The sequence below is a fragment of the Suillus fuscotomentosus genome (genome assembly GCF_016647785.1).
Source record: "Suillus fuscotomentosus strain FC203 chromosome Unknown F5891scaffold_148, whole genome shotgun sequence".
NCBI classification, from domain to species: domain Eukaryota; kingdom Fungi; phylum Basidiomycota; class Agaricomycetes; order Boletales; family Suillaceae; genus Suillus; species Suillus fuscotomentosus.
Window position 1 is genome coordinate 67,308 of NW_024539660.1, and position 23,468 is coordinate 90,775.

Sequence of the window (23,468 nt, forward strand, 5' to 3'; positions counted from 1 at the left end):
TTGAACCACACGGTGCACTCACGGTTCCCAATGCAGCAAGATTTCGAACCTTCCGAGTTGGACTCCATTCAAATAGGAGATTTCATAGAAGTCTTGGACGGTGAGCACATGGGGAAGCGCGGAGTCGTGGACTGGCTTGCTAAGGGGGACAACAAACTATGGTTCCGGGATATTTTGAGTACGGAAAGCATCGAGTCCAGTGGTGGATTGTCAAGTCTCTCGGTTCCCATAGCAATAGTTCAGCGGACGGACCTGACTGCAACAATTCAATACACTGAAGGAAAGGGGTTATGACGTCAGACCTGGAGACATCGTGACTGTCGTCCGTGGGCCCGAGTATGAAGCGAAAGGCGTTGTGCAAAGCGTAGACTTTCCAAACGCTCACTTGTCCGTGCTGTGCGACGGTGATCACACGCTGGTAAGTATCATCATCTTTACTGAAGCATATCTGACATTATGATAGATCAATGTTCCAATTGGATTCAGTTATGAAAGTGCGCAACGCCACCTTGGACTCTTTCAAGAAGGATATTGGTCAAGAAGTTTTCATCATTGGAGGTGGCCATAAGGGCTATCAAGCCACACTCTATAGTCTTGGCATCGAGGCTTGCACTGTCGCTATTCATGGGCAGAAGCGTATCACAGTCAAACTTTGCGATGTTGTTACCAAGTGAGTAGCACTCATATTTCTATTTCTACAGCGATTCAAATATTTGCGACTTTAGGTATGGAATGCGGCTAAACGGGGCGATGCTTGAAGGCCCGGAGTTGATTTCGTTCTGCGTCATGCGGAAAAAATCGTACTTGGCACCGCCATGTCGGAGCACCACACCACCTTACGAAAAAATCCCCTCCAGCTCCTCGACTTCCATCACGGAACCCATTCCCTCGTCATCTGGTGTGTGGTCCACCTGGTCTGCAAGCTTGGGTGATGCTGATGTGACTCAAGATCCTTCGTTGAGCGTTAATCCAAACACATCAACATCCGACCCGTGGACTGTTGATAAACTCGATACTCAAGACAATATTGACGTCGGAGCAGAGAAACTCTCAGACAGCGGTGAGTGCCAAAAGGAGCCATTGCAGGCTTTGCTTATTCTATTACAGGCCCGCTAGCTTGGTTGATGACCAAGGAGTTTTTTTCGACGTTTTTCAACCATCACGCAATGTTAAAGGTCTCACCGATCTTTGATGCATCGCTGTCCAAGCGATTTGTATCTACGCCTTGTCCTGACCCATTCTGTGGCGAGAATGGACCCGCACCGGAGGGATGCGTTGCAGCATACTGCACATCCAACAATGCGGGCGCAAAAATGAAACACTATCACATTCCCGCCATGTATCTGAGCCCTGCCCCTCCACGTAAGAAGAATCAGAAGTGTCTTATTCTGGCCGGGGCTCATCGCGGGCTGGTCGGAACCGTCACGAAATGTAGCATCAAGAACAATCTTGCTGATATTAGTATCACCCCTACAATTACTGTAACTCTACGTTTCGATGAGATGTGTTTGGTAGAACCGATGGAATAAAATAGAATGTGTACAATACTTACCGCATATACCATATGAGATCTGATACCTTTACCCACCGTTAATCTTGTGGACACAAGCTTGATGTACTTTACCATGTATGCATTGTCAATTTTTTCTTCAACCAGCATCGGAATATAGTCCATTGATTTCTGGAATTAAACTACACCATGTAATACGGTACAAATGTAACAATAGTATGTGTGCCAAGATACCATCATTCTGAAGTCTGACTCGGAAGTAACTGAAATTCAGTCCTGCAATTGTAACCTATCTTTTCATAGGTGCGACAGTGTATGATATCAGGATCAAGGAAGGGGGGCCGCGGGGCCTGTTGAACTGTTAATAGGGGTAGATAGGATCATAAATAGAACTTAGCTCGCGAAATTTACGCCTGGGCGCACCATATCGGGCGAGGTCGCGCCACGTGACTCACGTGACGCGCGAACCTCGTCCCGTTTTGGGACAGTGGGATTTCCCCCCCTGTGTCACCATAAACATTACTTATTAGTAACAGTGACGCTATCGGATGTTTGCTACTAACTAGGGGCGAGAGCCTGTGCTGTAGTACTTTACACCTGAGGCAGGACGGAATCTGTCTGCAGGACAGATTGGTATCATATCCACAGAAATATTTTACATTGGTGATGGAATCTGTACTGCAGTAGTATTGAATATCAAATTTTACACATGTTTGTGATATGACATTTAGGCAAATTGGGGGAAAATGTCCTAAATCTAATGGTGTCTCATATCTAATCTATGCATATTGATACTATGTGTCCAATCAGAGAGAGAAAAGGAATTGTAATACTGGCAGTTGAGAAGTACGGTGTGATCTGATAAAGAGAATGTTCTTGAAAGGTACTAGTATTGAATATGTGGGCAAAAGCCCACAGGGCTTTCTGGACCGAAACACCAGACCCGATCCTGGGAGAAAAGATGAGCTGTGAATCACATAAAATTAGGAGGTCTACGATGCAAACATCAAAGCTTATGGCCCGTACTAGTGTAAGTTTTGTTTGAAGTTGCGATGTGCAGGAACAAACAGAAGGCTAGATAAAATGAGTGTATACTCAGTCGTGTACTCGTAGTGTAGCAGACTAATACTAACCTAGATAAAACGAGTGTATACTAGTGAAGTTAGTAAAGGAATAAACTATAGTAATGAATGTCTTACCTCAGTCGCGTACTCATAGTGTAGCAGACTGAGGTGTGAGTAACTCTAATGTGACTATGTACTTGCGTGATTAGGTAAGCTGGTACTCAACATACCAATAAACAAACTATTAACAACACGCCCACTCGGCGAGTTATCAGCTATCAACACACTCCCATTCCTCCCGTAAACTGATCGTGCTTCTCTCGTCCAAGGGCCTTTGTCAAAACATTGGCGACTTGCCAGTTCGTCGGCACATACTTCAACTCGATCTCACCATTGTCAACTTTCTCTGCGGATGAAATGATAACGGATCGCAATGTGTTTCGTGCGGCTGTGGAAAACGGTGTTCTTTGCGAGTGAGATAGCGGATTGGTTGTCGATTAGGAGGTGGATTCTTTGGGTTGGGAGTATTCGGATTTCACTTAGAAAAGTACACATCCATATCACTTCTCTCGTTGCTGATGCTGCGGCCATGTATTCAGCTTCTGTGCTTGAAAGAGCAACAGAGTCCTGTTTCTTCGACGACCAACTCACAGCTCCGCCTGCCATTACGAATGCATACCCAGTGATGGACCTTCGATCATTCACGTCTGAGGCCCAATCCGCGTCAACATATCCGATGGGAGTAGCGCTGTCTTTTCCTCGAAAGGTGAGTCATTTGTCTGCCGTTTTGCGCAGATAACGATAGACACGCATCAGTGCTGTCCAATGTTCTGGTGTGGGCTTTGCTGAGTGTTTGCTCAGTGCGCCCACTGAATATGCGAGGTCTGGATGTGTCGCAAGCATCGCGTACATCAAGGCTCCAAGCGCGCTTTGGTAAGTCCTTGTTTCCATCTCTGGATCTTCGGCCTTGACTAGCTTGGTATTAGGATCCATTGGTGTTGCTATGGGCCTCGCATCTTGCATTCCGAAATGTTCGAGGATCGTTTCAACGTATCACTTTTGCGATAGATGACTCGGAATTGTTTTCTCCTTTCGGTCCCTAAGGATTTCCATGCCCAGAATCCATCGCACTTCTCCAAGGTCTGTTAGATCGTACTCGTCTTTCAACTCCTTCTTCAGCTGATTTATGAGTTTCAGATCGTTTGAAAAAATCATCTTATCGTCGACATATACTGCAACTATGACGAATTTTTCGTCCTTGACCTTGTAGAATATGCTGTGCTCGGATTCGCATCATGTATAGCCGAGTCCCTCGAATACGGTCCGGAGTCGTTTGTACCAGGCCATGTGCGCCTGTTTCAGACCATATAACGCTCATTTGAGCTTCCAGACTCAGTCCTGTGAGTCACAAGAACCTGGGGGCATCTCTAGGTATATCTCCTCGTCTAGCTCACCATTAAGGAATGCTGACTTTACGTCCATCTGATGGATTTCTAGATTGAGTTTTGCTGCTAGTGCTAGGAGAATCCGGATGGTCGAAAACTTTGTGACTGGTGCAAAAGTTTCAGTATAGTCGATTCCTTCAACTTGGGTAAAGCCTTTAGCAACCAACCGGGCCTTGTATTTGTCTATTTTGCCGGTAGGTCCCCGTTTGACCTTGTATACCCACTTAGAATCAACAACTTTCTGTCCCTTCGGTCTCTCAACTTCCTCGTATAGGCCAATCTTCTGGAAGACTCTCAGTTCTTCTAGCATGGCGGCTTGCCATAGGTCTGCATCCGGCCGGTTCACTGATTCTTCAAATGTCTTAGGATCTTCGGCCATCTCCACATGGTAAGCACGTTCTTCATCCACAAGCTCCTTCTCACTCTCATACTCATCCACGACAGCACCCTTTTCTTCTTCATTCTTGATGGTGTCTTCTTGGTGAGTTTTGAGTGTTGGTTTCTCATATGCATTGACGAAGTAACGAGGATCATCGTCAGGGACTGGTTTCTTTCATATGCGGTTCGATCGTCTGGCTTCGCGTGGGGGAACAGGGTGTGGATATGGAACTGGAGGACCTGCTGTCATCGTGCGACGTCTTGTTGAGGTGCGTCGCGGTTGCTGAGAACTAGTTTCAATCTGACTAGTTGTAGGGACCACCGGTTCCTCAAAGTCTTGTGGGGTGTCTTCGTTCTCTACATCTGCAACCTCCTCGATGTGCATTTTTCCTGTTTCATTTGAATCTGGATGTGCTGGTAGGGTATTTGGCTTTGATTGTGTTTGCTGTTGACTGACTTGGCGATTTTCAGTATCATCAACAGTTATCTTCACTCGGCTTGACCCTCCACAGTCCCCTTCATCAAACACTACATCCCTAGACTCCAATATTCGCCCATTTGACCTCTGCAGGCAGACATATGCCTTTCGATGCTTGGCATATCCTAGATGAACACACTCGATGGACTTTGCATCGAGCTTTTGGCGTCGTTCGTCCGGTACATGCACATATGCTTTGCATCCAAACGTCCTCAAGTGTGCTACTGAAGGTTTATTTCCAGTATATGCTTCAAAAGGTGTGATATCCCTTTTCAATGCACGTGTGGGGACTCGATTGATGATGTGGGCTACATGTAGAATTGCATCTCCCCAATACTTCTTTTGGAGGGAGGCATCGCTGAGCAACGCACGTGCGGACTCGACTAGTGTCCTGTTCATTCGTTCGGCGACTCCATTTTCCTGAGGTGTGTAGGTGTTTGTCTTCTCATGATGGATCCCTTTTGACTCTAGATATTTTAGAAATTCCTTCAAACCATATTCTCCACCACCATCGCTACGGAATATGTTTGCACGTTCGTCTGTTTCGGTCTCTGCTCGTTCGAAGTACAATTTCATAAGTCCAAATGCTTCATCTTTTGTCTTTAGTAACTTGACAACTAGATGGTGCGAGCAGGCATCAATAAATGTCATGAAGTACCGGTATCCACCTCGGGAGGTCGTTTCCATGGGTCTGCATATGTCTGAATATGTTCTGTGCAGAATACGAGGATTCTCAACTTGGGACTTGTCTGGGATAGGTTTGCGGGATTGTTTCCCTTCGAGGCAGGCCTTGCATACATCTGTTTCGTGAGCTGTTGACCCTGAAACTTCCATGCCTCTAACCATATCCTTCCCATACAGCTTCTTCACAGAATTTAGATTGGTATGTGCGAGTTGATGATGCCAAGTCTCCATGGATGCCTTCGATGAGTATGAGCAGGCTGTGAGTGCTCTAATCGGTTCTATGGCGTCTAATAGCTGACTTGGACCTTGAATGATATAGGCTCTCTCGCTGCTGCAAGTCCGTCCTCTCAATATGTATAAGGACTGTTGCCGTGTCGCTAGTGCCGCTATGGACCCGTTTCGAGTGATTGTGCAGGTACGTTGGTCAAAGCTTGCTTCAAAGCCTTTGCTTGTCAACCGTGGCACTGACAACAAGTTTCCATCTAGAGCAGGGACATAATACACCTCCTGCAGTATGGTTCGGTGCATATTCCCTTTTCCAACTTCAACCTCAAGCTCAATGCTACCAAGTCCTGTAGCTTTGATGGACCTTCTGTCTCCAATGACGACTCGCTGTGCTGGGACTATTGGACGAAATGTCCTGAACCAATCTCGGCAGCACGACATACTTGCTGAAGCACCAGAATTGATGATCCATTCCATGGAGTTAGGTTCGTCTTTAGAGTCATGTGCAACAAACAGTTGCAATGCTGGTGCGTCTTCTTCGACTACAGCTGCTACTTTTGCTGATAACTCTGTCTTTGGCTTATCTTGTTTGTCGTCCTTGGCTTTGCTGGGTCCTTTAGCCTTTTCAGCCTGTTTCTTGCGACAATCTCTCTCCCAGTGGCCTGGCTTCTTGCAATAGTTGCAGTTGCCAGGTTTCTTCTTCTTATCCATTTTCGAACTCTCTTTCGACCTGTCTGAGGTCTTGGCTACAAGAGCTGTTTGAGAATCTGGACCTCGACGCGACTTCTCCTCGACCAGGATCTGGCTGATAGTACCTTCGATTGTGATCTTGTCATTTGTTGACATGAGAATTGTTCGGAGAGTTGAGTAGGAAGGAGGAAGTGATATGACCATAGCAATGGCTACTAGAGAGTCTTCGAGAGCTTGGCCGAATGAGTTCAGTACTTGTGCCTTCTGTCACATTGAATTGAGCTGAGGTTCTAGGGGTGACTCGTCTGACAGAGTTCCTTGAAACAATTCGCCTATCAGGTAGGCTATGCTTTGTTTGCCCTTTCCCTCATATCGTTCGCACAATTTTGTCCAGGCATCAGATGCCAATGTTGTGTGTAGGACTCCATTTAGCGGTTTGTCCTTCAGCGTGAGTGTGATCTGTGCATGTGCATCCTCGTTTTTTTCTAACCATTCGTTTAGTGCATCTGGGTCTGTGGCAGGGGGCTGCACCTCCACTCCAGTAACTAACTCCCAAAGTCTCCTCACTGTGAGTACTTTCTTCGCTCGAAACTTCCAATTCTGAAAGTTAGAGCCATCATTCTCTAGTGACAGATTTGTCATAGAGTCGATTTGAAGCTTGAATTACTTTCTTCGAACTAGATGCTGACGAGGCAGTGAGTTGTGTTTGTGAATGTTGGGCTTGCGAGATTGACGGATTGTTGGACATTGTGTAGAGGGTAGGAAGTTGTCACTACTAGGCTATTTGTGTGCTTGAATATGAAGTAGGGCTCATAACCTTTTGTTTGAAGTTGCGACGTGCGGGAACAAACGGAAGGCTAGATAAAATGAGTGTATACTCAGTTGCGTACTCGTAGTGTAGCAGACTAATACTAACCTAGATAAAATGAGTGTATACTAGTGAAGTTAGTAAAGGAATAAACTATAGTAATGAATGTCTTACCTCAGTCGCGTACTCATAGTGTAGCAGACTGAGGTGTGAGTAACTCTAATGTGACTATGTACTTGCGTGATTAGGTAAGCTGGTACTCAACGTACCAATAAACAAACTATTAACAACAGTAAGGATGTGGACTTACTCCGAGTTTTGAAATTATCTCACTGGGGGCATCACGATGCAAGTGAATGGCTTGAGGGATGTGTTTGCTTGGATATACAGTGCTAGCACTTTGGTGTGATCACAAAGGTACTGTGTGAACGCGTCGCTTGACCAGTGACCCATCATTTTGACTACTTTAAATGGGACCCTGCAAAGGAGATATTCTAGGGTCCCTCCGATGTGAATACTGTGTCCTTTGAGATTAGGTAGGTTGGTGACTGCTGAAATGGATGATATGTGTTTGGCGAGCTCTGTTTTGGATAGCACATGCATGTAGTGTTGCCGCAGTTCTGGCTTATTCCAGCTTTAGCTGTGGGTGCAGCCACATCAAGCTGGACCATGTACCTAGTTGTGGCTTATGTAATTAGTGGCCTTGTCTGGTCCATGGAGCTACATTTGTGGTCTCTCGGCCAGCTTAAGCCAGCTTTAAGATTAAAATACAAACATTTGCCCTTGACTTAGGGTCAAAGTCCCAAAAGGATGTATTTGCGAGACAACATGATTCCTAGAATTTCCTACCTACCTACTCTACTGATCACCACTGAACATACCTAATACCTATCGGATATCGACGATCAACATTGATTACGAATTGAGATGGGTCTGCAAAATAACGTAAGTTGTTGTCATTGTATCTGATGTCCAGGAAGCTAAGTCGAGATAGTTGTACTGCAGTCCCGTGAGTGCTTGCAAGGTTGAAGCAGCGCAAGCGGAGGTTAGAAGGAAAGCAAGCAGATTACAAAGGCAAATGGAGGCTAGGGCAAGGGCACAAGCTGATGTTGTGGAGACTCTAGAGACTTTGTAGGATGTTGAAGAGACGGCATGATGTGGTGAAGGAGGAAGGGGGGAGTACAGCTGGAGAAGGATGCACTCAGAAAGATATCTAATAGGAAGATTAGTTACCGGCTACATGTGTATAATGATACAAACAATTTGCACACCATTCACACACCCTTAATGTCATACTTTTGCACAAGCATGGAGCCGTTGACACGGATAAAGGTGGCATCTGTACGATTGGCGCTTGTCATTGTAACACTTGGGTTGGCGTTGGACACGTATCTGGTGATAAACATGTTTTATATTCCTCGACACACTTTCGATCTTCCGAAAGTGCCGCGCGCTTGTCCGAGTTGTCCGAAGGTCGTCCGTCCATTTCTGAGGCCTTTTCGAGCTTTTCTGATCCTCCGTACCATGTCCTGTCCTTGTCCGTTTGACTTCACTGGTGCATTTCTCATTTGATTATCTGTTATTGATTAAGCCTAGGGGCACATACATCGAAAACCCTTGCTAATACGTATAGATATGCTCCTCGTGCATTATTACATGTATATCTTCGTAGTGGCTCGCCTTGAGTCTTATTACAGTTTGGATGTCTTATCTCGCTACAGTTTTCGCCTACGCAGATTCCAGACTTTCACGTCGTAGGATATATTCTGTCTCGCTAGGTACTCGCACTGCACTTCACTTCCCTTGCTTCGAGTCATAGTTAGTAGTTGTCACTTCCGGATTTTAGTACTTCGCAATCAATCTTTGTTCATTCAGAATGATTGTTTGGCTTCACTGCTGCCATTTTGCTATTGAAATTTTTAAGTCTCTCGACAGACTTTGCTAGTCGTACTACGCAAAGTTCTATACTTCGATAACCGCCGTATTTCTTTACTGGAAACCTTGCCGTTTCATCGGAAGCTCGCCGGAAGCTTCACACAACCTTGGACCTTCGTTTCTAGATGTTGGACCTATACCGGACACTTCGGACAACTCATCAGACACTTCAGACAACTCATCGGACACTTTGGACTATTCTTCGGAACTCTGAACGTACTTGAGGTATACTTTCCGTCTCTCACCCTCAATCTTAACAAGATATCCCTTGCATTTTATATCAAGAGATAATCCTACAGGCAGTCTCTTGGGACGAACATCTCACTCGCACTTTTGAGTCTTAAGGTAACACCTTTAGTATAGCCCACTAGGAATCAACTCTTTACATCGTCAAAGCGAAGCGCATGAGTGTAGTTCAAGAAAATGCCGAACTCATTGGGATAGCCATGGCAAAGGATATCGATGGGAGTAGTCATCTTCTTCTCCATGATCCTGTCATACTTCTGCTTTTTAGTTGCAGCCTTGAGTCCCTGGCAAGGGAGGGCAACACACAAAAAGTATCTTGCCTCGAGGTCATTATGGTGAGTGTGCTTAACTCCCAAATGTGTGTTGATTGAGGTGTAGCGAGCGATACTGGTCAAATTCTTGTTTTCCCTGTATGGAATGTGCAAGTGAGTCTTTGGGTCATGAAATTTCTTCGTGAGACCAAAGTCAATGACATTGACTTGATTGCCATGCTTCCCTATGCCCATGAGAAAGTTGTCTGGCTTGATATCCCAGTGAATGAAGTTGTGTGAGTGGATGTACTCGATACAGGAGATCTGTGGTGATACAGTGGTGCGTTAGTTCTCAAAGACAGTGGCTGCAGTGGAATTTACTCACAAGTTGGTCCACAAGGAGCAAGACAGTCTTGAGGGTGAATTTGCGCTTGCAGAAATTAAAAAGGTCCTCTAGAGAGGGTCCAAGAAGGTCCAAGACCATGGCATTGTAGTTGCACTTGGTGCCAAACCAGTGTACGAAGGGAATGCCAACACCGCCAGCAAGGGTCTTGTAGACCTTTGGCTTGTACTCGAGCTGGGAGTGCTTGGCTTTTATGGACTTGAATTTGATGGCAACTTCTTCGCCGAAGATGATGTTGATTCTGAGGTAGATATCACCTGTTTAAACGAGTGATTAGTAACCATGTGAATATGCATTGAGGGATTTGTGCACTTAGGAATGGTGTTGAGGAAGAGGAGATCATAGGATGGACTATGTGAAAGTTAGTAGTACATTGCTTGTGTTATGCACAATGAAAAGCACACATAACTGTGCACTGATGTCATGCAGTGCTGGTGCTGTGCATGTCTATACACCAGAAACGGAAATAGAAATGCACCATCCAATCAATCTATCACCAGTGCACAGTGCGCACTAGTATTCAATATCACTGTGAAATAATCAAACAAACATCCAATATCAGTGATCGCAATGGGCCCTCAAGTTGATGTAAGTCAGATCATCGAGTTTAGTGTTCAGAAGGCTAACCTGAAGAAGCTGTATTGTTCCTATGAGCATGCCCTTAAGATACGGGCAGATGAGGTGTTGATGAGGCGGATGAGTGCAGTGAGAGCAAGTGTGAGTGGTTCACAAGGGAACAGATTGATGCAGGCGGGAGTAGGTGTCGCAGAGGAACATGTTGAGTCCCCAATGAAGAGATGGTTGCGTAGGGTGTTGAGGATGTTGGGTAGGAGGCGGGAAGAATAACACGGTGATCAGCTTCAATGTACTTTGCCACACAAATGTATCATAATACTCACAACTTCAACATTCATATCTAAGATTTGGCATGTGGGTCGCAAAGATAGAGTCATTGCAGGGCAATGACAAATGATCAGAGGACAGTAAGTTTGAGGACGATTGAGGGTGAAAGTCATTGATGACGATTGAGGACAAAAGATGTTCTTCAACTTGGTACGTGAGTTCGAAGAATGCTCGTGTTTCAAATTCGATAAATGTATCTCCTCGTAAATAGGTTGGAGGATGCAGCTCACAATTGTGGGCTGGCCTTCCAGAGGGCCAACCTGGTACCATCTGACTTGATTGCACCTAGAATCATCGTCAGAGTGGACATCCAGACAAATGAGATTACATACACCATCCAGAACCACGACCTGTATGCATTATTCACAATAACATGAGTCCAGTAGGACTGGCTCGTGTCATACGTCCCAAGACAGGTTCTAGCTTTTCCGTCAGCCAATTCAGATGACTATGTCACAAGGATACGTACCCACATCCTTGTTTCCATGAACAGTAGTGTTTATAGCGAGGATCTATGTGAACAAATATCACATTCCGCAATACATAGATGCAATGAGAGTAAAATGCTCACATCAAATCATGAGTGATTGCCAGAGGCTTCATCACTTTCAGAAGGATGATGATTGAAGCTGCCGTGATTGTCAGTGAGGTCGCTATTGTTATGATCATCTGTGGGATGTTACTCAAGTAAGTCCTGAGTTTTTGGTGGTGGTTCTGGCAGGTACTAGCGTGCATCAGCATGGCACACACTTGAATGAGGATTAGCATGGCCCGAGCTCAAAAAAAGATCAATGCACTCAGGTACAAGCATTGCAAAGAAAGGTTGAAACTGATCACGCAGAAGCATGTGAAACATGTTGAGCATTGAGCGAGCAAAAATAGTGCAAACAAGAGGCAAAAGATGAAAGGTAAATGGCAGATGGTAAATGGTAAATAGTAAACAGCAAACAGCAAGAAATAAAAGTCAGATATGAAAAAAAGAAGTCTCACTTGTCGTAGATGGTAGCAGTGTCCTCGGTGTTATCACACTCATGCTCCGCAATGGCTCTGAGAAGAGTGTTGTTTGTGCTGGCAGCAGGTGTCAACTGCTCATTAGAACCTCTGTCATATACTATTTCATGTTCCATGTCCTGTAGAGAGGCCGCCCAACCTGTGGTGAAGTCAAGACATTTTTTCTTCAGGAAGAACTTGACCATCTGTAATGCTTCCATCAAAATGGGGCTGAGGCGATTCCTTTTTTTGTATGGGTTTTGCTACTTGATAAAAATACCCGCTCACATGGCACAGCAGAAGCTTGTACCGGGGCATAGTCCAGGGCAATTGAGTATATGGTTGGGAACATGGTCCGTGAAGCCTGGTCAGCAACTCATAGTTAATGACAAATGGTGTGACTTAAGGAGGCAATGGACTCACATTCCAAAATGCGAGTATACTTGTTCCCTGGGGACTAAGAGTAGCCATGACATACACTGTGAACTCCTGGTCTACCATTTGACCACCATTGTTGTGATGCAGTGCATGCACATGTGCCTCAGGAATTCCATAGCGACGTGAGCCTAGCATGTGTGGCAATGGTCGTGGAGCCACTACAGGTCCGGAATATGCAGAATTAGAGTGTTCTGCTCTCTTGCGATGCATCTGCAAGACAAATCAGTCGAAAGTTGTGCTTGTATACTAAATAAACATACCAGCTTCACAATAAACTTCTTGGCTTTATTAACACAGTCTTCCTCCCATTGACTATTCATCCATGACATCCGCATCACAGGGTCAATAACTACATAAGTAATCATGAGATCAACATTTATTAAAACAAAACACAGGACTAACACATAGTGACAGCATAAGCATGTGTCACACTCATCCGATTAGTGTATTTGCTTGCCCAAGTTAAGCCTATGTCGACGATAGGCTTACAGTGAGGAACGTGCAGGCCAATAGATTCCCAGCTCTTGATCATTTCTTCAAACACTGGAATGGCATAGCTCAGTGAGGGAGTGGTTTCACTGGAGAGCTTTGCTGGGTGGCATGGGATGCCTGGTGTGAAATGGTTAAATGGATCATGTATTTCAAATGCAATAGTACTTACCTCCAAGATCACTTCCAGGTCCTGGAGAAACTGCCAATCCATCTCACTCAATCTTTTCTCAGATATGTTGCACTGAGTCCAAGCATCAAAAAACACGCTTATTGCCTGAGCCAGTGTTAGTCTATGATATATGATTGATGGTATGGCGTCTCACCTGGTAGAGTGTCTGCAAACAGTTTAACATAACATACACTGAATCCCATCTAGTAGGTTCATCAAGGAGGAGTTCTATGACTGGGAGCTGTGTAAGTTCGCCCTTGTCATCTCGAAACCACCCCTCCTCATTACCCCTAAGGATGGTGTCCCAAAATCTGTCGTGCTGCTGGTTTGATGCGTGAATCAATCACACAATGTTCCTGGCTTGCTCAAGAAGCTTAGCTTGCAATGCCCGGACATAGTCTACTTTCTTGATGATCTGATTTTCAACTGTTCATGTATCATCCACAATGGAGAAGTCAGTAACAGCGTATTTGTCGATGATGTGCTTTACACATATGTTTATGACATGTGGGAAACATGGTATCCTGTTTTCAACAGGATTAAAATCAATCCCACATTGCCCGAGTAGGTTTGAAAGCTCCTGCATTGAAGTGTGATTGTTGGATGCGTTGTCAAGAGTAAAATGCCCAGTCCAAACAATGTCAGAGCAAGCAACACAATACAAGTAAATACCAACCTTGGTCACAGTTTCTGCACGATCAAGCAGGTACAATATCATGGAACCTAGAGATTCTCCATCGTGACTGCCAGGGACATGATGGAACACAAGACACTGGGGTAAGTGTTGGAGGAGCTCATGTAGGTATCGGAAAACTGTGTTGACTTCTCTATTAGTACGGTGTCTTCCTTTCCACCAACCTCTCAATATACTGTGAGTGCATTACCCAAGCTAGGGAAAGTGGTGAGAGTTCTGATGAGCAGTTCGAAGCTGACAGCTTTTGCACAGCCAATATCATGCTTGCTGTTGAGCGTTTGGCAACCGGGAATGAGTCTCCAGGCTCTCCACCAATTTCCGATGATAATGCCTATGCCTATACTTGAGCTGGCATCTGAGAAAGCTTGTGGGTCTGAGTAAGAGGTTAGGGGGTATATATGCTGGGAGACACCTCCACTTTGCAGTGTGTTCGACCACCAATCGAGATTGTCCTTGATGTTCTTGAAGGGGCAGTGTGGTAATTGAGGCTTCTTTGTGCAGACACTTAGCATAGCTTCTAGTGATGTGAGGTAAGTGTGCCCTCTTCTTATGACTTGGCATGCATGCAACAGTTTTCCATAAAGCTCACGTACATCCTGGAGGACATGGACTGCTCTCTGGTGCCAATTGAGAATGGCCAATAAGTACTTACCAACTTTCAACGGGCTTAGAGAGACTGTGTGTTTGCTGACGTCCCAAACAAAACTGATGCAGGTAGTGTAAGTTGTGAATGGCTGATCTTTGTCCTTTTCCCATTTGATGCTGACATTAATGGAGAGTTTGTCGATGTCCTTGAGGCAGTAGCCGAATATATTGTCATGGTCTGATCTGAGGGATTGCTGTGATAGGTCTTTGAGGGGCCATGTGCAGTTTCGTTGAACTGTTTGATCGAATCGTCATTGAACACATGTCCTCTAAACCAGATCTTGCTCCATGATTGATGCATGCCTCTCTCTGTGAGGTCTTTATGCGACTGGGCATGTTGTCTATTGTAGTATCTAGGAATTCTTTATGAATATGTACGAATGAATGGTTGTCAACGTGGACTGATTCCTTGTGCTTTGCTTAACCTTCTCCTAGAAGACTTCTCGGATGAGTGGCACCCCAACACTTGTCGTTCACAAGGACCAATGCGAGCGCTGCCTTAAGCAGGACGTCTGCTGCCAAGGTCCTGAAGGTATGGGCTGCCAGAACTGCAGGTTTGCACGCCAGGGCTGTAAGTATGTCACACACAAAGGCAAAGGTAAGCCTCTTTCTCCTTTGTTTCATAATCCCTATGCTAACTCCTTTTCTAGGTCGTGCGATGAAGCCGTTGCCACAGCCGAAGGCTCGCACTGCATCTACCGCAGAGTTGATGCCCATTGCTGGACCTTCCAAAGAGGTCCTCATCCACAGCGCGCGCAGTACCATCGAGTTGTCTGATGAAGAGGATGCCATGGATGCTCGTCCGGCCATCGGCAAGAAGAGAAGAGAGGTGGAGGCTCTAGCTTTAGGCGATGTGGAGGATGCGGATGTGGAGGACTTGGAGATAGAGGCGCTGACATGCTCTGTCTACGTGCAAATGGCCACTATCCAGGCCATGATGGGTAAGGTTCTGAATGATGTAGACCTGCTCAACCTCTGCAACAAGAAGAGGTGCTGCCACGGTTAGATACTTTTCCTTGCCTGTCCTTGTCTACAATCCCCGCGCGCCATGTACAATTTAGCATAGATTCCAATACCGCACTTTGAATGAATATTTGTCTTGAGTTGTAGCACGGTTATGATCCTAAGTCTTGAGTCCAATGTCCATGTCCAATTTCAAATGACCAGTCCTAGCTCTGCTGTGTGCCTAAGAGATGAGTAAGATAAAATGAGCGTGTGCGCATTAGAAGGTGAATTGGATAAATGGTACTAGAGTTTGTGAGATACCACTCGTCTTGTCTTCTTCAGCGTGTGTTTTCTAACCTCTCCTCTTGCGGATGCGGTTATGCATATTTGGATTTCTCATATCAAGAAGGGCATGGTGCGCTGCCTACACATTCGAAGGGAAATGTATGGTAATCAGTGAATGCGCGGTGTAAAGAGTTGATTCCTAGTGGGCTTATACTAAGGGTGTTACCTTAAGACTCCAAAGTGCGAGCGAGATGTTCGTCCCAAGGGACTGCCTGTAGGATTATCTCTTGATATAAAGCAAGGGATATCTAGTTAAGATCGAAGATGAGAGAAGAGAAGTATACCTCTGGTACGTTCAGAGATCCGAGGAATAGTCCGAAGTATCCGATGAGTCGCCCGAAGTGTCCGGTAAAGGTCCGACGTCTAGAAACGAAGGTCCGAGGTTGCGCGAAGCTTCCAGCGAGCTTCCGATGAAACGGCAAGGTTTCCGGTAAAGTCTTTACAGCGGTTGTCGAAGTATAGGATTTTGCGTAGTGTAACTAGCAAAGCCCGTTGAAAGACTTAAGGATTTTAATAGAAAAAGATGGCAGTGGTGACACCAAACAATCGTTCCGAATGAACAAAGGTCGATTGTGAAGTACTAAAATCCAGAAGTGACAACTACTAACTATGACTCGAAGCAAGGGAAGTGAAGTCTCCTGCGAGTACCTAGCGAGCCAGAATATATCCTACAACGTGAAAGTCCGGAGTCTGTATAGGCGAAAACTGTAGCGAGATAAGACATCCGAAGTGTAATAAAACTCAAGGCAAACCGCTATGAAGATATACATGTAATAATGTACGAGGAGCATATCTATATGTATTAACAAGTGTTTTTCGACATACGTGCCCCTAAACATAATTAATAACCGGTAATCAAATGAGAAACGCACCAGCGAAGTCAAATGGACTAGGATAGGACATGGTACGGAGGATTTGGGAAAGCTAGGAAAGGCCTCGGAATCGGCGGACGACCTTCGGACGACTCGGACAGATGCGCGGAACTTTCGGAAGGTCGGAAGTGTGTCAAGGAGTATAAACATGATTATCACTAGATACGTGTCCAGCGCCAGCCCGAGTGTTACAGCGGTATAGTCCAGTCCTTTGAACAATGTCTGTGCTTTGTGATATAAATAAAAGTCTATGTGCAGAATGCACGTAACATACTAGATGAGTAGCGGAAAGGAAAATGAGAACACCAGTCGAATCCCAGGGTTAAACTGAGGCTATTGTACTAGGTCTTTGTTTTTATGACCAGAAATGGAAGCGATTGGAGTGGTTTAAGGGTGCGGGTGATAAAGAATGTGCAGGTTCAGGTGTCGTACTTGATCTCTTCGTCCTCGGGTTCTTCTATGTCTTCTGCAGCAATATCGTTCAGTGCTTCATTGCCTAAACCTGTGATTTGTGGGACTGATAGTTTAGTTTCACTGCGCAGAAAATAAGGAATCAAGTGGAAAGCCGCGTAGTGAAGTTTGGACACAGATCCATCTACTTCCACTAGGACATATGACCCACCTTTTGTGCAATGCAATACTACCATGGGCCCGAGATACCACAGCTTCGTCTTTTGATTTAGCTCGTACTCAATTCTGGAGTTGCACACTAGCACTAAGGCACCCGGATCAAAGTCATAATCCTTAATCGAGTCGTGGAAGTATTCTTCAAAATTTCGGATTGACTTATACCTAGCCTTCAATACTTTTTTCTTGATATCATTGAGGTCTTCTTGGCGCTTCTGGAGTTGATGCGCACACCATGCAATAAGGTCTGTCATAGTAAACTCGCTTTGTCCGGGTAATGCTACCTAGGGATCTGCACGGGTACAGGTAACCCGCGAGGGTCACAGGTACGGGTACTACTGGGGTATGGGTATGGGTCGGGATTCTAAGACCCGCACTCTTACCCGTACCCCAGCTATACCCGTGCCTTCCATAAATGTCATACTTCCCACGTGCACGCTACAACCGGCACCACCAAGAAGCACTCAGACTTCCTGCCGGCAATGCATCAAGCTTGGAAAAATGATAACTCTCAACGCAATCCATTTGAGAGCCGTTTTGCTTGTGAGTCGTGTCCTTTTGTTCTACAGTTCACAAACTAATTTATGGTAGCCATTACACAGGCTGCCATACATCTACAGCTCGCAAACTTCAGGCTGGGATCAACGTGTTTCTGCACACCGACATCTCTCCAAGCAGGCTAATCACCAGTAGTATTGATCTACAGGACCAACAGTAAGTTTGCTAATTAGTCTAAGAAAACTATGCTAATCAGCAAACTCGACAGGCAGCGCCTCAAGGTGGACATTGCCAACATGTCTCTTCAGAAGCACCCGCCACCACATCACTACCAACACCTTCGCATTTGGCGGTACTCACCATGTCCCCCACGCCACGTTTGACAACACCCACTATGTCGCTGTGCAGCACACTGACGGATGCCACCAGCAAGCACCATCCAGCACCTACGCGACACACTGACTCGCCAGCATCGAGCGTACATGCTCAGACCATGCCAGTGAATGCTGGTGTGGCTCGAATGCACATGGAAGACACCAGGATGAAGAGAGAAGGAAAAGAGGAGGAACGAGAGGAGGAAGGAAGGATCTTGTCAGTAAGTCACCATCCTGACTCTGCCCCCATTTTCTGCAATGAGGACGCGACACCCAACATGTCACACTCTCGCGCCACCACGCCACCATCTCCCATTTCGACACGCTCACCTTCAACTTCGATCGTACACACGAACACCCAGCGTGCGCCAGCAAATTTGCCCGCGCCTCCACTCCTTCCTGTGCCAACCACATATGTTCGAGTCACATCAGCATTCACTGATGTGTGCTGGACATATGTGCTAAGCACTGGCAGTGATACCTATGGTACCCACGGGTAAACCCTGCATGGGTGTGGGTACAGGTCTGAGCTTGTTGTACCCGCCAAAAACCTGTACCCGTCAGAGCATGTATGAGTTTTTGCTGGGTGCAGGTGCGGGTATGGCCTCCAATACCCAGGGGTTTACCCGTGCAGTTCCCTAATGCTACCAGAAATGTCCCTTCAACAAGGTCAAACGGAAAGATTAGCTCCATGCCGTGAAGACCTGTTGCGTGATGAATTGTTACGTGTTCGGCCCAAAATACCTTATGCACACATTGGTACCATCGGGACTCGTCCCCCTCACAACTTTTCATGATGGCCTCCCAGACATCATAGTGACACCTTTCTACTATACCATTGCCCTGTAAATTGTAAGGTGATATGCGGATAGGATGAATCCAATAGCGCACAGCTGATTCATCAACGGCCGCTATAAACGCAGGCCTGTTGTCAGTAACAATTTCGGTCACAGGTCCCCATCTGCAAAGGATTTCCTCGAAAATGAACGCGCCTAGAGATATAGCATTTTCTTTCCACAACATGCGCCATTCTGGGTATCCCATGAGTGTGCAATGTGCTTGAACTATGTGATTGAATCCGCCCGCTTTGGGCATCATCATGCAATCAAGGTGTGCTTTCTGAAAATTCTGCCCAGAATGGGCACGGTCAGAGGTATCTTGAGCTTTCGCAAATTTCAGATCTGGCATTTGTGACATGTCCGGTTATACCACTTGATATCGTCAGTAATCATCAGCCACCAAAAACATAAGAAAAGACGGGTTCGGATGCTAAATACTCCCTTGTGTCCGAGATCATTATGCACTTGTTTGATAATTTGAAAGTGCCGCACTTCCGGTACTACCAACTGATGTTTACCTTGAGAGTGCTTTCTCCATAGATTATTGTCAAATATGAAGAATTTCACCACATATGAAACGAAGGTTTTGAAACTCTCATCTGACAGATCTGTGGGTCTTTTCCGGTTATCCAGGAAGCTCTTTACTTTGGTTAGCCTTGCATCCTGTTCATGTGCGGTGTCGGAGCAAGGAATGCATGGTTCGCTAGTTTGCGGAGTGGAACCTAAGCATTCAATGATACATGGTGAGTGGGTTAGCATTGATGGTATGGGTACGAGTTGCGGAACACAGGTAATATCAACTCCAACGGATTTGATGGTGTATACCCTATTGTTCAGGATTTCTACTGCAAGGGAGTACGAGCGGTCAAGCCAATCCTCGTGATCATTGTCTTCAGACAGGTCATCATCAATGCACAGTCTCCTTGAGAGTCTGTCAGCTCCGGTATGCTTATCGGTGAATGCCAGGGTTTTCCTGGATGGTTTCATATGAGCCATCAGCTTGTTGATACCGGGTTTTTACCGATTTGATGGGAACATCATCTATGAACAGAAACATATGGTCAGGGATTTCATCTTGCAAAATGAATGCGGTGTCGCCTTGATATACTTGAACCGCATTCACGTGACCCTGCGGAAGCATAGTTAGCCAGTGCGGACCCAGTGGTGTTCCAAAGGTAGTGAGATCGCACAAATCAATGTGCAGCATGTGCTGATCATATCCAGCGTATAGATCGAGGAGATCGAATACTGCGCATGATCCGGTGAAGAGCGCTGCTAAATGTTCAACAAGCGGAGGGAGGGACAAATCTTGGATGGTTACTTTGTTTAGCAACTGGAGGTTGGGTACTAAGCGCAATGATGTTTTGTCCTTCGTGACTATGCAAAACCAGCTGGAATGGTAGGCCACGGTTGAAGGTTCATATACTCTGGAATGGATTTTCTCTTTGATGATGTGGATGACTTGTCCATGAATTGCGGGTGGAATAGGAATGTTATGTTATGACCAGGAGACGTGAGGAATGGTAGGGATCTTGTACGGGGAAAAATAGGTTTCATCGAGACGTCCACGCTCGGTCGCGTCCCATGCGAATGCTAATTCATGAACCCAAATGAGCCAGTGTACTAGTTTAAGCTCTTCTGGCCATAACCAATTAGCGGGGTCTAGGTCTAAGTTGTCCACGTGTTCTTGAGTAAAGCGGACACCCAGAACAAAGTCGGGTGGATGGGTTGGCAGTGTAGGGATGCCGGCCAAAGGATCGTCGGGTAAGTGCTGTATGATTCTATATTCCGTGGGCATAGAGGTTTGTACTGTGCGAACCTTCTTCACAACTGGTTTGTATGCCAGCGCGCGTTGGGTCTCATCAAAGGAATATACACTAGAGAATGCATCGAGGGATGCGCAGTTAATATTGGAACAGGTAAAAACAAGATAAATATAGTCTGTGGAGTAATGTGAGTCAGGATGAGGAAATGAGGTATTAGTGCTTAGAGAAAGAGATTGGTGCGCAGATAGTGCGAGACTAGGGTTAGTGATAGGTAAAATATATTCCAAGGTATTCAAAGGGGTAAGTGGAAGAGAATTAGTCCTTGTGTCTCCCCATGGGTCATGTGGATTATCGATCCCTAAAAACCCTTCTTACGCGGGTTCGGAGGGCTATGCACGCCACTCTCGCACCCCGGGCATTTCTTCAATGAATGATCAGTAGGTATGCGGATAACCTTAGCCGTGTTTGGGTCCATAAGGGTAATATCTTGTTCCCCACTTGGCAGATCCTCTGTCTTGCAACTGGTCAACATAAAGAACAGCCGTCCTAAAAGAATTTCGAAGTTAGCATGCAGGACCACCTGTACCAGGAATAGCATCTCGCCCATGCCAAAGTCTAGCAGTATATTCTCAATAACGCTAAATGTTTTATCACGCAAGATATTCACAGATTTCATTACCAGTTTATGATCAGGCCAGAGCAGGATTCCGCCAAGTGATTTCCAAACCGACCGCGGCATCACAATGCATTCTGCGCCTTGGTCAAGCACACAGGTAAGAACCCAGCTTTGGTGGGTTACCGCCTTCATGCAATGTAGCGATTCGAAGTGTTCTGCGACTATGCGACTGTCGTCACTCCTTCGCAGACATCCGTTGTAACACCGCAGAATGTCCTTGGCCTCCAGTGTACTTGACAATTTATTGACTGAGAGCATGCCAATGGTGATGTGCTTTGTTGTTGTCATGTCTTTGAACACCTTCCAGATGTCAGTGGACACAGCGAAGAGATCGTGCATTGGTATGCTGATATTTGAATCAAGCATGTGATCTACCACACACTTATCTGCATCCTTGTCTTCCAACGGGAAGGAATACCAGTATTGGGTCGAAGAGGGGTTGGCGGGCTGGGATGCTGACGAAGTTGCAGTTGCCAAAGATGAGGATGAGGTACTAGGCACACTTACTGCAGCCGTGGGTTTTGATATTGTAGGTGGGTTGGCTGCCTTGGATCCAGAAGCCTTTACCTGTGGGGAAATTACTTCTTCGACCATATCAGTCGTCTTAGATGAAGGCCCTGGTTTAGCGTGCATGGGTAGTTCTACTCCATCAAACCATACATTTTTACCTTTGTCTGCTTGGCGGGTTGCTCGATCTGCCTTGAATGCAACAAATGCTTCCCACACCTTGACTACTTCCTGTTCTAAGTGCTTGAGTTCTTCATCTTCCGTGTCTTTGTCTTCTTCTCCGTGGCTCGCGCAGGTATGCATAAACACGGGTGAGTTGGTACCCAGCGCAGATTCCACTGATGGCAGAGCATGGACAAACATACTACCTAAAACTGTTGCATTGGCACCCAAAGTGGGTCCTTCGCATCTGAAATGATCTATGCATTGTTGAAAGTTACCATCCTCCCTTCTGTATGAAATACTGTGGCCGTCGGGCATTACAAGCTTTCCTTCTTTGTTCCGCTTTACCTTTCCTTCAAGTATGTAGTCTTTGCGGGTTTGGCATTCACGGGCAAAATGGTCTCCGCTGCAGAAGTAACAGCCATTGTTCTGTCGCAGGTTGTACTCTTGTTTGACCACCACACCTTGACTAGGTTGTTGAACTGGTGCGCTCTGCATAGTTCACAGCAGGTAGGCGAGAGACGAAGTCGTTGCGTGCGGTGTCGAGGTTGGTAGCGGAACCATGGTTGAAGTGATGCTAGGTAGTAGAAAGATATCGGCCACATACACATCTGAAAGTGCATAGGGGTCCTCCGGATGGTGTGAGGTTAGCTGGATCTCTAGTCTTCACTTGATAGACATATTGGCTGTAGCATGTATTCCTTCTAAAAACAGGTTGTTGTGTTTGAGGTCCGCTAACCATTTGTTGATTATGAGGTGCTGTGAGATCTTGAAAAACTCTCAGTAGTACTGTCCGAGTTCTTCATGCGAACACATAGGTATGCACGCATTCTTGCTGGAAAGGTTTTCTAGGTCAGCACGTGAAAAGCGGTGGTCACTTTTGCATCCTGGGTACATCACTTTTACTTCATTTACAAACTTGTCCCAATCTTGCCTGGCCGCTGAAGATAGTAGTACCCATATCTCTGATTCACTGGTGGGCGCATATCTGAGTGTGGCTTTGATGGTTTGAGTAGCATCAAGGGATGTGTATCCGGCCAAAATTTCGATTTCCTCAAAATAAGGAACTAAGCGCACTGGCATGCCATCGAACTTGGGCGTGGATTCTGCTCTCCTGAGTGGCATCATGAAAACTGAAGACATCTTTGAGGTTAGTGCGGGTTGACAGTTGGTAATAGGAAGAGGTGCGGAAGGACACGGAACAACTATGGTAGGTAAGGTAACAAGCGCAGGATTCAGAACTGTAAGCAGAAGATTGACTATGTGTTTGTGCGGTGAAGGGATGGGTGTAGGTATAAAAGGCATGGGGGCGAAAGGGATTGTCTTTCTGGAGAAGGCTTGCGGGACAGGGTTTAGCAAGGCTCCGTAGAAAGAGTGTCTACAGTAACAAAAATGCGAGGTAGGGAAAT

General features: G+C 45.9%; 4 protein-coding genes across 4 annotated transcripts; 3 read left to right on the forward strand and 1 right to left on the reverse strand.

Annotated features, from left to right (window-relative positions):
* Positions 1–30: 30 nt before the first annotated feature.
* On the forward strand, positions 31–3,642 carry F5891DRAFT_1198328 (uncharacterized protein; the record flags this gene model as incomplete). Its single annotated transcript, XM_041368614.1, has 9 exons — positions 31–222; positions 281–404; positions 487–670; positions 726–898; positions 950–1,060; positions 1,108–1,362; positions 3,174–3,340; positions 3,380–3,507; positions 3,561–3,642. The coding sequence occupies 9 exons, from the start codon at positions 31–33 to the stop codon at positions 3,640–3,642; spliced, it is 1,416 nt and encodes a 471-aa protein (XP_041217665.1).
* A 5,949-nt stretch (positions 3,643–9,591) lies between these two features.
* On the reverse strand, positions 9,592–10,375 carry F5891DRAFT_965104 (kinase-like domain-containing protein; the record flags this gene model as incomplete). The annotated part of the gene is made up of 2 exons (XM_041376135.1): positions 9,592–10,038; positions 10,100–10,375. Coding segments are annotated over 2 exons (723 nt in total), but the record flags the coding sequence as incomplete, so codon positions are not given.
* Positions 10,376–14,895: 4,520 nt separating this feature from the next.
* Positions 14,896–15,454, forward strand: F5891DRAFT_1198331 (uncharacterized protein; the record flags this gene model as incomplete). The annotated part of the gene is made up of 2 exons (XM_041368615.1): positions 14,896–15,046; positions 15,099–15,454. 2 exons carry the CDS (start codon positions 14,896–14,898, stop codon positions 15,452–15,454), a joined length of 507 nt encoding a protein of 168 aa, XP_041217667.1.
* A 2,265-nt stretch (positions 15,455–17,719) lies between these two features.
* F5891DRAFT_1198332 (uncharacterized protein) lies at positions 17,720–18,609 on the forward strand (the record flags this gene model as incomplete). Its single annotated transcript, XM_041368616.1, has 4 exons — positions 17,720–17,780; positions 17,840–17,951; positions 18,004–18,087; positions 18,144–18,609. The coding sequence occupies 4 exons, from the start codon at positions 17,720–17,722 to the stop codon at positions 18,607–18,609; spliced, it is 723 nt and encodes a 240-aa protein (XP_041217668.1).
* Between the last annotated feature and the right edge of the window lie 4,859 nt (positions 18,610–23,468).